The sequence below is a fragment of the Pteronotus mesoamericanus genome, unplaced genomic scaffold (genome assembly GCF_021234165.1).
Source record: "Pteronotus mesoamericanus isolate MK-2021 breed Mesoamerican mustached bat unplaced genomic scaffold, CSHL_Meso_final contig_84, whole genome shotgun sequence".
Classification (NCBI taxonomy): domain Eukaryota; kingdom Metazoa; phylum Chordata; class Mammalia; order Chiroptera; family Mormoopidae; genus Pteronotus; species Pteronotus mesoamericanus.
In genome coordinates this window covers 7292230-7304382 of record NW_026555267.1, presented here as the reverse complement: position 1 = coordinate 7304382, position 12153 = coordinate 7292230, and the positions used below count along the sequence as shown (strand labels likewise).

The 12153-nt window shown below is 53.9% G+C and overlaps 1 protein-coding gene across 1 annotated transcript; it reads left to right on the top strand.

Moving 5' to 3' along the window:
- The first annotated feature begins 1945 nt into the window (after positions 1 to 1945).
- MPO (myeloperoxidase) lies at positions 1946 to 11014 on the top strand. The gene is made up of 12 exons (XM_054585542.1): positions 1946 to 2039; positions 2194 to 2287; positions 2592 to 2767; positions 2988 to 3111; positions 3227 to 3356; positions 3437 to 3643; positions 4454 to 4772; positions 6643 to 6803; positions 8218 to 8473; positions 8898 to 9068; positions 9840 to 10077; positions 10807 to 11014. Exons 1-12 carry the CDS (start codon positions 1964 to 1966, stop codon positions 11012 to 11014), a joined length of 2160 nt encoding a protein of 719 aa, XP_054441517.1. The 5' UTR covers positions 1946 to 1963.
- Positions 11015 to 12153: the final 1139 nt, after the last annotated feature.

Below are 12153 nucleotides of genomic sequence, written 5' to 3'. Positions count from 1 at the left end.
AGAGATTCTACTCCATGGAGGTTGACCCTAATACTGCTTATAATAATGAAAATAGGAAACAGCTCAAGTACCTAACAAGGAGAATTACTGAATAAACCATAGTATTTCACACAAAAATATTGTGCAGGCATAAAAATGAAGTGAATCTATATTTATTGACATAAAGAGATGCCTAGGCTAAATTGTTAAGTCCTGAAAGGAGGTTTTTAAAGCAATATTTAAAGTATGTTCTTATTACTATTTAAAAATACCTATTAATCTACACATAGGATATCAAATTATGAAATGAGGTTATCAGTGAATGATGGTGAAATTCATATATCAGTGAATCAGTGAAATTATTTTCTTTCTTGTTTCTTATTTATGTGAAAAACAGTAACAAACTTGGAAAGGAAAAAAATTACCTATAACCTCACTTCATTATAAGTAATTTTGATTTATTTTTATTTTTACTTGTGTTACATAACTTTTTGTGAATGGAACTATATTGCTTATAGGATTAAAAAAGTATTTTCAAAATTCCATAAAATCGTAGACCCGGATTCACAAAGAGCCACTTGTCTAAGTTCACACCTACTCAGTCCCTGACGGTCCAGGCCTGGAAGAGTGGCTTCTCTCTCGTGGGCCCCTGGACTCCACTTCCCGGTGGGTGACAGGATCTCTGGGCACACTGGGAAGGTGTTCTGAGGGTGCTGCTGTCGCTTGTTCCTTGGCCAGGACGATGTGACCTGGGCATAGCAGATAGGCGTGAGGGCAGGCAGGTGAGTGGAGCGGGAGTGTGGCTGGATCCAACAGGACATGGGAGCGTGGCTGGCGCGTGCCCAGACTGGTGAGGTCCCAGGGAGGTGAACAAGCACCGTTATTAGTCATAGGCTACTTTTCCTGCCTGAGAACAACAGCTCCGTTGCAAGCCTTCTTCAGGAGAGAACCTTCCCCCGCTTCTATTTCAGAATGAGCCTAAAGTTTAACCCGAGGCCTCCCACTGCACTGGTCTTGTCCCGGAGAGGCCGTGGGCTGCATCACCCAACTGACCACTAACCACAACCAGCCCCGCTCCCTCCTGGTTCCTGATATCTGGGAGCAGATGGCGGGGCTGTTGGAGGCAGACCCCCTACCAAAAGCCAAGAAGAAAGGGGAGGAAGAGAAGGATAGAGGAAGTTACTCTGGTCCTGAGCCTGTAGCCCCCAGGGTCCTCTTTCCTGTGAAACCCAACGGTCTCCACCCAGATATCCTGTCCCTTTGGCCTTTACCGAGAATGGGGGGCTGCCCACCAGGGTCGGCCGCGGCGGCCGGGTTACTGTTGGGGTGGGGGCTGTCCCCCTGAGGCTGATCGGATCACGTCACACCAGGGCACCCCTTTACCTTCCCTCCTCCTCTGGGGCCTCTCTACTTCCCGTAATTGTTTAGGCTATTGGTTCCTGACTTTTGTCCCTTTCAAAGGAACCCTGGATTCTAGGTTTAATCAGAATTGGGGAGAGGAGTTAGTTGTCTGTACCCCTTGGGGACAACACTGGTCCAAGCACACAATGGGGAAACTCTGGGGACAGTTCTGGGCTCCGCTTTCCCGCCCCCTCTCTCCTATCAGACACCTCTTTCCATGCCCCTCAACCCCAGTGGGGGAGGAGAGAGAGTTCAGCCTCTAGGGGTGGGCCTCGCCTGCCCCACCCCTCCCCCAGCTGGGAGGACATAAAAGCCTAGATTCCGCCAAGAGGTGTGGCCAATGCTAGGTGAACTTCAGAAGGGAGGCTCTGGGGGGTTGAGTGACTGAAGCTAGCAAAGGAGGGGCGCTGTGGACCCCACCCTCAAGTAGGCCCTGGCTCCGGCCATAGGCAGGGGCCGTAGATCTGGGACTGGGGTGTGAAACTGCCAGTGAAGGGCCAGGAGGAGGGGATGGTGGGGCTCTCTTCTCCCGAGTGCACTGTGAGCTTTGGACACTTACTGGGCTTGGGGTCTTGTTGCAGAGATGAAGCTGCTCCTGGCCTTAGCAGGGCTCCTGGCCGTCCAGGCCGTGCCCCAGCCCTCCGAGGGTGCTGCTCCAGGTAACAGTTCAGGGGGAAGGGGAAGGTGGTATGTTGGGTGGTTCTGAGTTCCAGGAATTCCTTCCTCAGTGCAGGCCACGCTGGCTCGGGGGTCTCATGGGAAGGAGGGGTGCTTTGGGCCCATTCTTGACCTTGTAACCCCTATTCTGGGCAGCTGTCCTAGGGGAGGTGGAGACTTCAGTGATTCTGACCTGCATGGAAGAGGCCAAGAGGCTAGTGGACAAGGCCTACAAGGAGCGGCGGGAAAGGTGGGGCATCAGGCACTGCCCAGCTCCGGGCAAGGCTGCCCAGGCCTTTGGGAAAAGGAGCAGGCAAGGGGAGTGGGGTGGGGCCTTTTTTCTGTCTGTCAGTCTTTGTGTGGGGGGAACATCCTCAAAACCACCACTCCCATGGCCTTGCCTCTGTCTGGACACCCACGCCCTGTTTATAAAGAGAAAACTTCCTGTCTGTGAGCCTGTCTACACTGTCCTGTGTGTCCCTCTCCTGGACTGGGGCTCTGCTGAGTGTCTCTGCCCACGTTCTCTGGCCCTCACTCTTTCCTTCTCCAAGCAGCATCAAGCAGCGGCTTCGCAGTGGCTCGGCCAGCCCCATGGAACTCCTGTCCTATTTCAAGCAGCCTGTGGCAGCCACCAGGACGGCTGTGAGGGCTGCCGACTATTTGCATGTAGCTCTAAGCTTGCTGGAGGGGAAGCTGCGGCCCCTGTTTTCAGGGCCCTTCAATGTCACTGGTACTGTTGCCCCTGCAATCCCAACCCCTGCCCCATTAGTGACGGCTCCAAGCGACCCTACCACTTCCTTGGGATGCCCCCCACTCCTCCTTCTGGGAAGTCTTGCGGACGTCGAGTCTCCCCTCCGTTTCTTCAGACTGCCCCCTTCACCAAGGCTTCTCAGCCTAGGAGAGGAAGTGGGGGACTCAGCTCCCACACCCCTCTTTCCCCCTGCTCACAGATGTGCTGACACCCTCCCAGCTGAATCTGCTGTCCAAGTCGAGTGGCTGCGCCTACCAGGACGTGGGGGTGACATGCCCTGAGAATGACAAGTACCGCACCATCACCGGGCAGTGCAACAACAGGTGTGCGCGGCGCGGGGTGGCCCCTCGGCCTTGGGCCGGCGGCTCAGGGCGGCTTCCCGGTTCCCGGCCCGCCAGAGGCGCCACCTCGTGCGAGCATCCTGCCCTCGCCCCGCAGACGCAGCCCCACGCTGGGGGCCTCCAACCGTGCGTTTGTGCGCTGGCTGCCGGCTGAGTACGAGGACGGCTTCTCGCTGCCCTATGGCTGGACGCCTGGGGTCAAACGCAGCGGCTTCCCGGTGCCTCTGGTGAGCGCTGGCCGGTAGGGGGGGCGAGGTTGGCCCTGCGGCTCGGAGGCAGCCAGCTCCTGACACGCCGTGTCCCGCAGGCTCGCGCCGTCTCCAATGCCATCGTGCGCTTCCCTACGGCGCAGCTGACCCCGGACCAACAGCGTTCGCTCCTGTTCATGCAGTGGGGCCAGCTGATTGATCACGACCTCGACTTCACCCCTGAGCCGGCCGCCCGGGTCGCCTATGTCAGTGGTCTTAACTGCGAGACAAGCTGCTTGCAGCAGCCACCCTGCTTCCCGCTCAAGGTGCTCACTTGTTTCCTCCCAGCCACTGCCTGCTCGGTGGAGAGAGTGGGCATCATTCCTGGAAGTGGCCACCTCCCCTTGTGCCCAGATTTCCTTCCTTAGCGACCTAGCAAGCCTGGCCCTGCCCTCCCTCTGCCCGCACCTGCTAAGGACCTTCCCACTGTCTCTGCAAATCTCTGTGTGTGGGTACCCAATGCTCAGTCCTCTTTCCTGCCGGCAAAGAGGCACCTTCCCGCAGCCCACGTTTCTTAGAGTCTGGGTTGTGGGGCCGGAGCAGGGCTGAGAGGGTGCTGGCTGGTTGAGTAGGAGAGAAGCAAGGAGAATCTGGGGAGAAAGACGGGCCAGAGTGAGAGGCAGGAAAGGAAGAGAGAGCAGGGAGCAGGAAAGGGGGAGGAGGAAGAGCCCACCGAGTGCAGAAATCACTTCTAGAAGAGGGGGAGGGGACAAAGGCGCAGACATAGTGGAGAGAAGGAGTGAGAGAGAGGAGGGTTGGGGCAAGGTCAGAGGACTGCTGGGTTTACTTACCTCCGTGAGCCCCACATCCCCCACTCCAGCATTCTAGTCACCACCCCAGAAGCTCAGGGGCACTCTGCAAGTGGCACCTCAGTGACCCCCTGTGGGCCTTGCAGGCCTCCCTGCAATCCGAGGGACCCCTGTTTTGGTGTCTGGGTCTCCTCCTTTGGTCTTGGGCTACACGCCTCTTCCAAGGTGGGGTCAAGGTCTTCAGGAGGGATGGACAGGGGGAGAGCCACTCCTACCCCCTGCCCCTGCCTTGGTGAGCTGGCTCAGCCTCCCTCCCTGCTGCCACAGATCCCGCCCAATGACCCTCGCATCAGGAACCAACAGGACTGCATCCCGTTCTTCCGCTCCTGCCCTGCCTGCACAGAGAGCAACATCACCATCCGCAACCAGATCAATGCCCTCACCTCCTTCTTGGACGCCAGCATGGTGTACGGTAGCGAGGAACCCTTGGCCAGGAAGCTGCGTAACCTGACCAACGAGCTGGGGCTGATGGATGTCAACACTCGCTTCACTGACAATGGCCGGGCCCTGCTTCCCTTCGACAGCCTGCATGATGACCCCTGCCTCCTCACCAACCGCTCCGCGAACATCCCCTGCTTCCTGGCAGGTCAGACCTGGGCAGGGACCTGGGATGGCACAGGCTGCTCCTCGCTGGAGCCACAGCAGGTGTATTTGCAAGCAGCTTGTAGGTTTGCATTTAGAGGGAATCAGCCCTCACCAGCTTCATGATGTTAATCCAGTTGCCTTGGTGACAAGTTGGATGGAGCAAGAAAGGGAAAAACAAAAACTCACACCTAAGAAGGAGACTCAAGGATGGCTGAGGAGCTTTTGTCCATCCATTTCTCTGTCTCCTTCTCTTTCCCTCTGGACTCTGGCAGAGAGGAGAGTTGAGCTCCCAAGGGACAGGGAACTAAAGGGACAGAGCCATGTGGGGCCCTCAGCCTCTTGCACCACATCATCCATTAGGTAGCCACTAGCCACATGTGGCTATTTGCATTTAAATTTAATAGGAATTATCATATGTTAAAAATTCAGTTTCTCCATGGCACTAGCCACATTTCCCGTGCTCAGTCGCCTCATATGCTAGTGGCTCCCAGGGGGCAGCACGCTCTAGAACATTCTCATTGGTTGGACAGTGCTGCTCCAGAATATCACCTGCTGCCTGTCTTGACTCCCTGTAATAAGAGAGGGTGAGATTTGAAATTTAAACAGCTGGCAGCCCTGGGGATACCACGGGGGCAGTGATGGAGTCCATGCCCAGAAATTTTCCAATTTTTTTCATTGGGTCTCTTAATTATCTTGGATTTTATTGAATTTTAATATTTTGTTCTTTAATACTGTTGACATTCAATATTATTTTATATTAGTTTTAAGTATACAGCATAGTGGTTAGACAATTTTATAATTTACTCCCATGTTTTTTAATGTAAACCCAGTAGTGGGCCTGAGGCCCATCCCAACCTCTCCTCCTGGTGCTTTCTAGCGGTTGAACCCTGGGGAGGAGAGTCAAGGTTAGTGCCAGGATGGGCTTTCTTAGGCTAGAGAGGGAAGAGCTGAACTCCTCAGCCAGTCATGGCTGCCTCCAGTCTGCTGTTGGCAAGCTGCCTAGCCCAGGCCTGGGTCGTCACGACCTCTGGCAGCTAAAGGGATGCAAAAGCTGCTTTCATGAAATTTTCTTCCCACCAGCCTCAATAGCTGGTGGGGATTAAACCCAGTGTCCTGCTGAAATGGACCTCAGGCCCTTCAGAGAAGGGTTGGGGGAGGACTAGGAGGATCAAGGGTCTAACTCAGTATTTTTTGAAGAGTCTCAGGCGTGGACTTTATATATCCTGTGCCCCAGCCCCCTTCCCTAAGCAGGCTGCACAATGAGCATGCAGTAAGGGTGGGGATGGCAACTCTGATCAGATGGCAGTGGCTTTCTAGGGCCCTGTGTTGAGAAGGATCCTGAGGTTGTATCCAATTTTAGCAAGAGAGAGCGCTGTGATCATTGGCTGTGTCTGATGCGGGCAGGAAGTAGGGAGTGCCAACATGCGTGTTACTTTTGGGGCTTCCCTGAATCAAGAGAATAAGTCAACCCAGCAGTGTTCATGGCTCTTCTACTCTGTACCAAGCGCTGTGTTAAACCCCATATGCCTGTATGTATGTGTTGGGTGAGCAGGTCAGACACAAAAAGGCAAAAGACGGCCCGCCTTGTTCCCAGGTAGCTCCCACTCTCATGTACAGGAAGGTGGCAAATCGTATGTCAGATATGATGCCTATTGAATGAACATCTCTGACCAGCAGTGTCCTTATAGAGGAAGAAGCTATTATGGTGGCCCAGGGCCTCAAGGCAGGGGAGGTGTAATCTGAATATCATGTGGAAATATGGGTGGAGAGATGGGCTGGGTAGGAGGCATTTCAAGGGAGGGAGTTTCAATGGAGCAAGTCCTTTCTGAGGTGGAGGTCTTAGGAGTGATGGTCGCTTTTGCTTCCCTAAGGGGATAGCCGTTCCAGTGAGATGCCTGGGCTCACCTCCATGCACACGCTCTTTCTGAGGGAGCACAACCGGCTGGCCACAGAGCTCAAGCGCCTGAACCCTTGCTGGACTGGAGAGAGGCTCTACCAGGAAGCCCGGAAGATCGTGGGAGCCATGATCCAGGTAGGCAGTCCTGAGCGCTGGGGATGCCAGGGTTTGAGCAGAGTTGGGATCCAAACATACCTCCACCACCTCGTGGCTGTCTGACGTTGGGCAACTTAGCCCCCATGAGCCTCAGTTTCTTTATTCATGATACTGTAAAGATTAAACAATATATATGAAAATGCCTGGCGGTTACCAAATGCCTGACGTGGATTGCTCGCCTTCCATCTTCTCTTTCCCAGGCTTGCTCCCCTTTCTACTCTTCTGTCCATTGGGAATGAAACTGGGAGGGTTAAATAGCTCAATCTAAAGAGCCTGGTGCATAGCCCTGACCAGTGCGGCTCAGTTGATTGGACATTGTCCTGCAAAGGGAAAGGTCACCAGTTCGATTCCTGATTCCTGGTCAGGGCACTTGCTTGGGTTGTGGGTTTAGTCCCCAGCTGGGCGCGTAGGAGAGGCAACTGATTGATGTTTCCGTCTCACATTGATGTTTCTTTCCCTCTCTTTCTCCCTTCCTTCCTCTCTCTAAAAATAAACCAAATCTTAAAAAAAGTAAGTGCCTGGTGCATAGTAGCTGTTCAATAAATGCCTCTCTTTTCCTTCATCTCATTGCCACTCTCGGCTCCTTACCCACTCACCTGTTCTTTTTGGCTCTATCAAAGCTCACCCCATCTCCTTAATCTTGTTTATCCCTGAGCAGTGTTCCTGATTTCATCCCTTCCAACCTTTGATGCTCCAGCACCCCCACCCTCTCCTCAAGACATAAACACCAACACACACACACACACACACACACACACACACACAGGCACACCTTTTTAAAACCCTGGATGAGAAGAAAGTTGCAGGTGCTGAGGGTGAGTTTTTGAGTTGCACTAAGAAGTTAAATGAGATTCATGTAAGCCTCAGAGGAAATTCCAGAGTCCAGAATCTAGAGTGATATGGTTGCATATCTTCTCTTCACTGGGCGATGTCATCTAGGTTAGCCTTTTGCTTTCTTACCTCCCCTCCTTCCACAGTCACATATTGGACCTTACTGTGCTGGGCACTGAGTAATTCCGAGAGAAATGAAATAGAAGCATTGCCCTCAAGGAGCTTGTAAGTTAGTAGGAGAAATGAGATATTGATAGCTCAAAGTCAAGGGAGCTATCAATGACCAATAACGGCCTTTGCCATTTAATCCTGTAAGGCAGAGGGCAGCATAATTACCCTTAATTTACATTTGAGAAACTGGGGCTCAGGGAGCTTAATAACTGGCCCAAAGTCACACAGCAGGCAAGAGCTCTGTTTATGCCCCTCGGTGCCACTCTGTTAGACCCAGATCTAGTGCTGTGGGAGGTAGTTCCCTGGCCATAGAGGGATAGGAAGGATCCCCCAAGCCAGGAGCTGGTGAAGACTCTGAACAGAGGGGTAAGTAGAGTGACTTCTTTTTTAGATCATCACTTACCGGGACTATCTGCCCCTGGTGCTGGGGCCAGAAGCCACAAAGAAGTACCTGCCCAAGTATGTCTCCTACAATGACTCGGTGGACCCTCGTATTGCTAACATCTTCACCAACGCCTTCCGCTATGGCCACACCCTCATCCAACCCTTCACGTTCCGCCTGGACAATCAGTACAGGCCCATGGGACCCAACTCCCGTGTTCCACTCAGCAAGGCCTTTTTTGCCTCATGGAGGATCGTACTAGAAGGTGAGGGGGACCTACACCAGGAGAGAGTGGTCTGGCAGCTGAGGGTGTGGTAGGGGTGGGCTTGATCACAGAGACCTGGAGCAGGAGAAATCCTCTTTCCTTTCATTTTTTGGGGTTTTACCTGATCTGATTTGCCAGCCTCAGTTCACCTGCCTCTGCTTCTACGGGGCAGAGATGGCTCCGAGGGAGCTGGCTCCTTCCTGTGTGTTGTGACTCTCAGTGACCCAGGAGAGCACCCCAACCTTGCAAGTCTGGAGAGCATAATCCCCTGAAACCTTGACGCCCCAGTGAAGACTTGCCACTGGGGACTCCTTGGCACCAGGAGCTGCCTATGCCCAGCCCTCTTCTGCAGTCCCCCTGACTCCCGTCTGAGCTCTGATACTGAGCCAGATCCTCTCCCCAACCTTGCTCCTCTTGCCCCCAGGTGGCATTGACCCCGTCCTCCGGGGCCTCATGGCCACCCCTGCCAAGCTGAATCGCCAGAACCAAATCGTGGTGGATGAGCTCCGGGAGCGGTTGTTTGTGCAGGTCATGAGGATTGGGCTGGATCTGCCCGCTCTGAACATGCAGCGCAGCCGGGACCATGGTCTCCCAGGTGAGGGGCTGCAGGATGCCCACCCCCACCCCCTCTCCAGGGTCCCCGGCTGCCCAAGAGTTCCCCCAGGCCCAGCACCTTGCTCTTAGGAATCCGTCTGAGGTCAGGCACCTTCCTCTCTCCGCGCTCACCTGGTCCATTTTCAGCACTTCCTGGCCTCCTCTGCATTGCTGTAACCCCTAAACATGGAGCATCATCATGATAACATGGAGCCCCCAATCCCCATAGACTGAAAATCCATTTTCATCATCATTTCGTTCTGCTTCATTTTACATGAACTCTGAGGGGAAGAGAGTATTATCGCTTGCATTTTACTCTGTTGAGAAGACAGAGGCTTACTTGCTTAGGTTCTCCAGCCAAGTCAGTGACAGAGCTGGAATTCGAACCCGGATCAGCCTAACCTCAGAGCCTGTGCCCGTGTCATGGGACAGCCAGTGTGGCTGAGCCTTCTAGACACACTTCAACCCTCACAGGTCTGAGAATTTCCAGATGGAGGTGATGAGATGTTATTTTTGCACCCGACGGGTGTTATGGCAGTTTAGGATTTGCCTTAGGGTGGGAGGGCAAGGGGAAGACAGAGAAGGTCCTGGAGCGACTCGGCTGTGCCCTTGGCCTGAGCCAGGGGTTCAGGGTTCCCTAGGGTATATAGCCTGGGAGAAGGCCTTCCATGTCCTCCCCTCCCTCCCGTGACTCTGTATATGGCCTTGGTGTATTGGGAAGGAGGGTTTTCTAAGACGCACTCACGGCCACCTCTCCCCTCCCCCCATGCAGGGTACAATGCCTGGAGGCGCTTCTGTGGGCTGCCGCAGCCCCAAACAGTGGGCGAGCTGGGCACAGTGCTGAAGAATCTGAACCTGGCGAAGAAGCTGATGGAGCAGTACGGTACCCCCAACAACATCGACATCTGGATTGGCGGCGTGGCCGAACCCCTGAATCCCAATGGCCGCGTAGGCCCTCTCCTCGCCTGCCTCATCGGGACCCAGTTCAGGAAGCTCCGTGATGGTGACCGGTGAGGAGACAGGCAGAGGGGTCCAGGCACACTGTGTGGCCCGGGGCCTGTCCCGAATCTGTTGGGGCCCCAACTTTTTGCAGTGAAATGAAGGGCTGGAGGGAATCTGTGACTTCCCAGTATGTTCTAGGGAGCCTCAGGGTCATCCCTAATGTGCTCTGAATCAGTTTAGGGGTGCAGCGAGGAGGGGCCTGGGCCCCTGCTGGGAAGAAGGGAAGACAGAGAAAATGTCCATGTGTCAGGGTGCAACCGTGGTGCTCTCAGTCACTATTGAACAGCCCCATCCTGGCTTCTCCTGGTGTCATTTCATCATGGTTCTGACAGCTGTCAGACCTAGTTCTCACCTAGCCTGTATTGTGCTATTGGGAAGATTAAAAAAGGTGTCCTTCCTTGGGTGGACAACTTATAAACACCCCCAAGACTCTCTCCACCCCTATGGGTGCAGCTCAGGCCAGGGCACAGGCTTGGTGAGCGAGTGTGGGCCCAGCCCCTGTCCGGCATTAATGGTGCCCTAGAGGCCGCTGGGGAGAAGCCATCTGGGTAGCTGGGCTTTACTCTGTGCGGTGAGTGAGGCTTGAAAACCCCCGCTGCCTGAGGGCCTGGAGCACCCCAGTGCTATAGAGCTGTGTCCGCTGGGGTCCTCTTGCATCCAGGGAGTGACTCAAGCCAGGCGATGCCCTCTCAGCTGGGAGAACCTCATGCACAGTGTCCATGGGTGTTCTCTTGCAGGTTTTGGTGGCAGAACAAGGGCATATTCAGCAACCAACAGAGGCAGGCCCTGGCCAGGATCTCCTTGCCTCGCATCATCTGCGACAACACAGGCATCACCACCGTGTCCAAGAACAACATCTTCATGTCCAACACATTCCCTCGGGACTTTGTCAACTGCAGTACCCTTCCTGCTTTGGACCTGTCTTCCTGGAGGGAAAAGAACTAGAGGCTGGGTAAGGGGGTGCAGCGGTAAGGTGAAGGCTGGGCACACCTGGGCTGGCAGCTGCAACCACAGATTTCCCTTCCCTAGGTGCGCCCATCCCGGTTCTGGATGCTGGTCGAGGAAACGAATGACTAGACATTCATTCATATGTGTGTGTGTGCGCATGTGCAATATATATAAATTGCATTATGGGTGTGTGTATTATCTGTGAACATGGATAGTGTGCTGTGTGCTGTACATGTGTGTCATTTATGTGAGTGTATGTGTGTTGTTTCTGTGAGTATTAAGTATAAGGAAGGCAGCAGAGTGGACAGGGGAAGAGCACAAGCTCAGAGGCTAGACTGCTTGGGTTCAAATCTCGGCTCAGCTTCTTACCATCCGTGACCTTGAACACATTTCTCAACTTCACCAAGCCTGAGTTTCCTTCTTCTTTGTAAATAAGAAGAAAACAGCTGATATTACAGCTGTCACGTCTCCTTACAGGGCTCATTTGCCTCCTTTAGTTCTTTGATTGTTGAGCACTTACTATCTGGCAGGCACTGTGCTAGGCACGGAGAACACAGAGAGTCCGACATCATTTCTTCCCTCGTGGACCTTACCCTTTACAATGTCCTGGTTAGCAGAGGTGAACCAGGAAGCCCTGGAGGAATGGCCATGAGCAGCTGGGCTGTGTGTGGTGGTTGAGTTATGGGCCCAGGCGAGCCGGGCTCAGTCAGTCCATGACTCCCTTTTTGCTTCCTTACCCCATTCTCTCGCTTATTCACAGGAGCTGCCTGGAGAGGAACTGAGGCACATTGGCTCTTTTCTACCATTTGTTTGCACCTGATGTTTGTGATAATAAAGTAACACTGATGGGGATCTTTGCCTGTGTCTGCACTGGGGCTAGAGTCTCAGCATAAGGTTTGCTCTGGGCTCTGAACTTGAACAGGTGTGGCCTGTGCCTCAGAGCCCTGTGTTTTCTGAGCTGGGGTGGGGTGTGTGTGTGTGTGGCAAGGGTACCCAGCAGGCTTCCTTTGGCTGATCCATACATGGGGGCAGTCAGTTCTTAGATGCCTCAGGGCCAGGCCAAACTGAGCAGACCCTCCTCCTTCATCTTCCTCCCACACCACCTGGAAAACAGGAACTGTGGCCACCAAGTCCTT

Coding starts and splice junctions, on each gene's coding strand:
- MPO (XM_054585542.1), top strand. CDS start 1,964: ATGAAGCTGCTCCTGGCCTTAGCAGGGCTCCTGGCCGTCCAGGCCGTG. Junction 3,357..3,436: donor GCGGCTTCCCGGTGCCTCTG/GTGAGCGCTGGC, acceptor CGTGTCCCGCAG/GCTCGCGCCGTCTCCAATGC. Junction 6,804..8,217: donor TCGTGGGAGCCATGATCCAG/GTAGGCAGTCCT, acceptor CTTCTTTTTTAG/ATCATCACTTACCGGGACTA.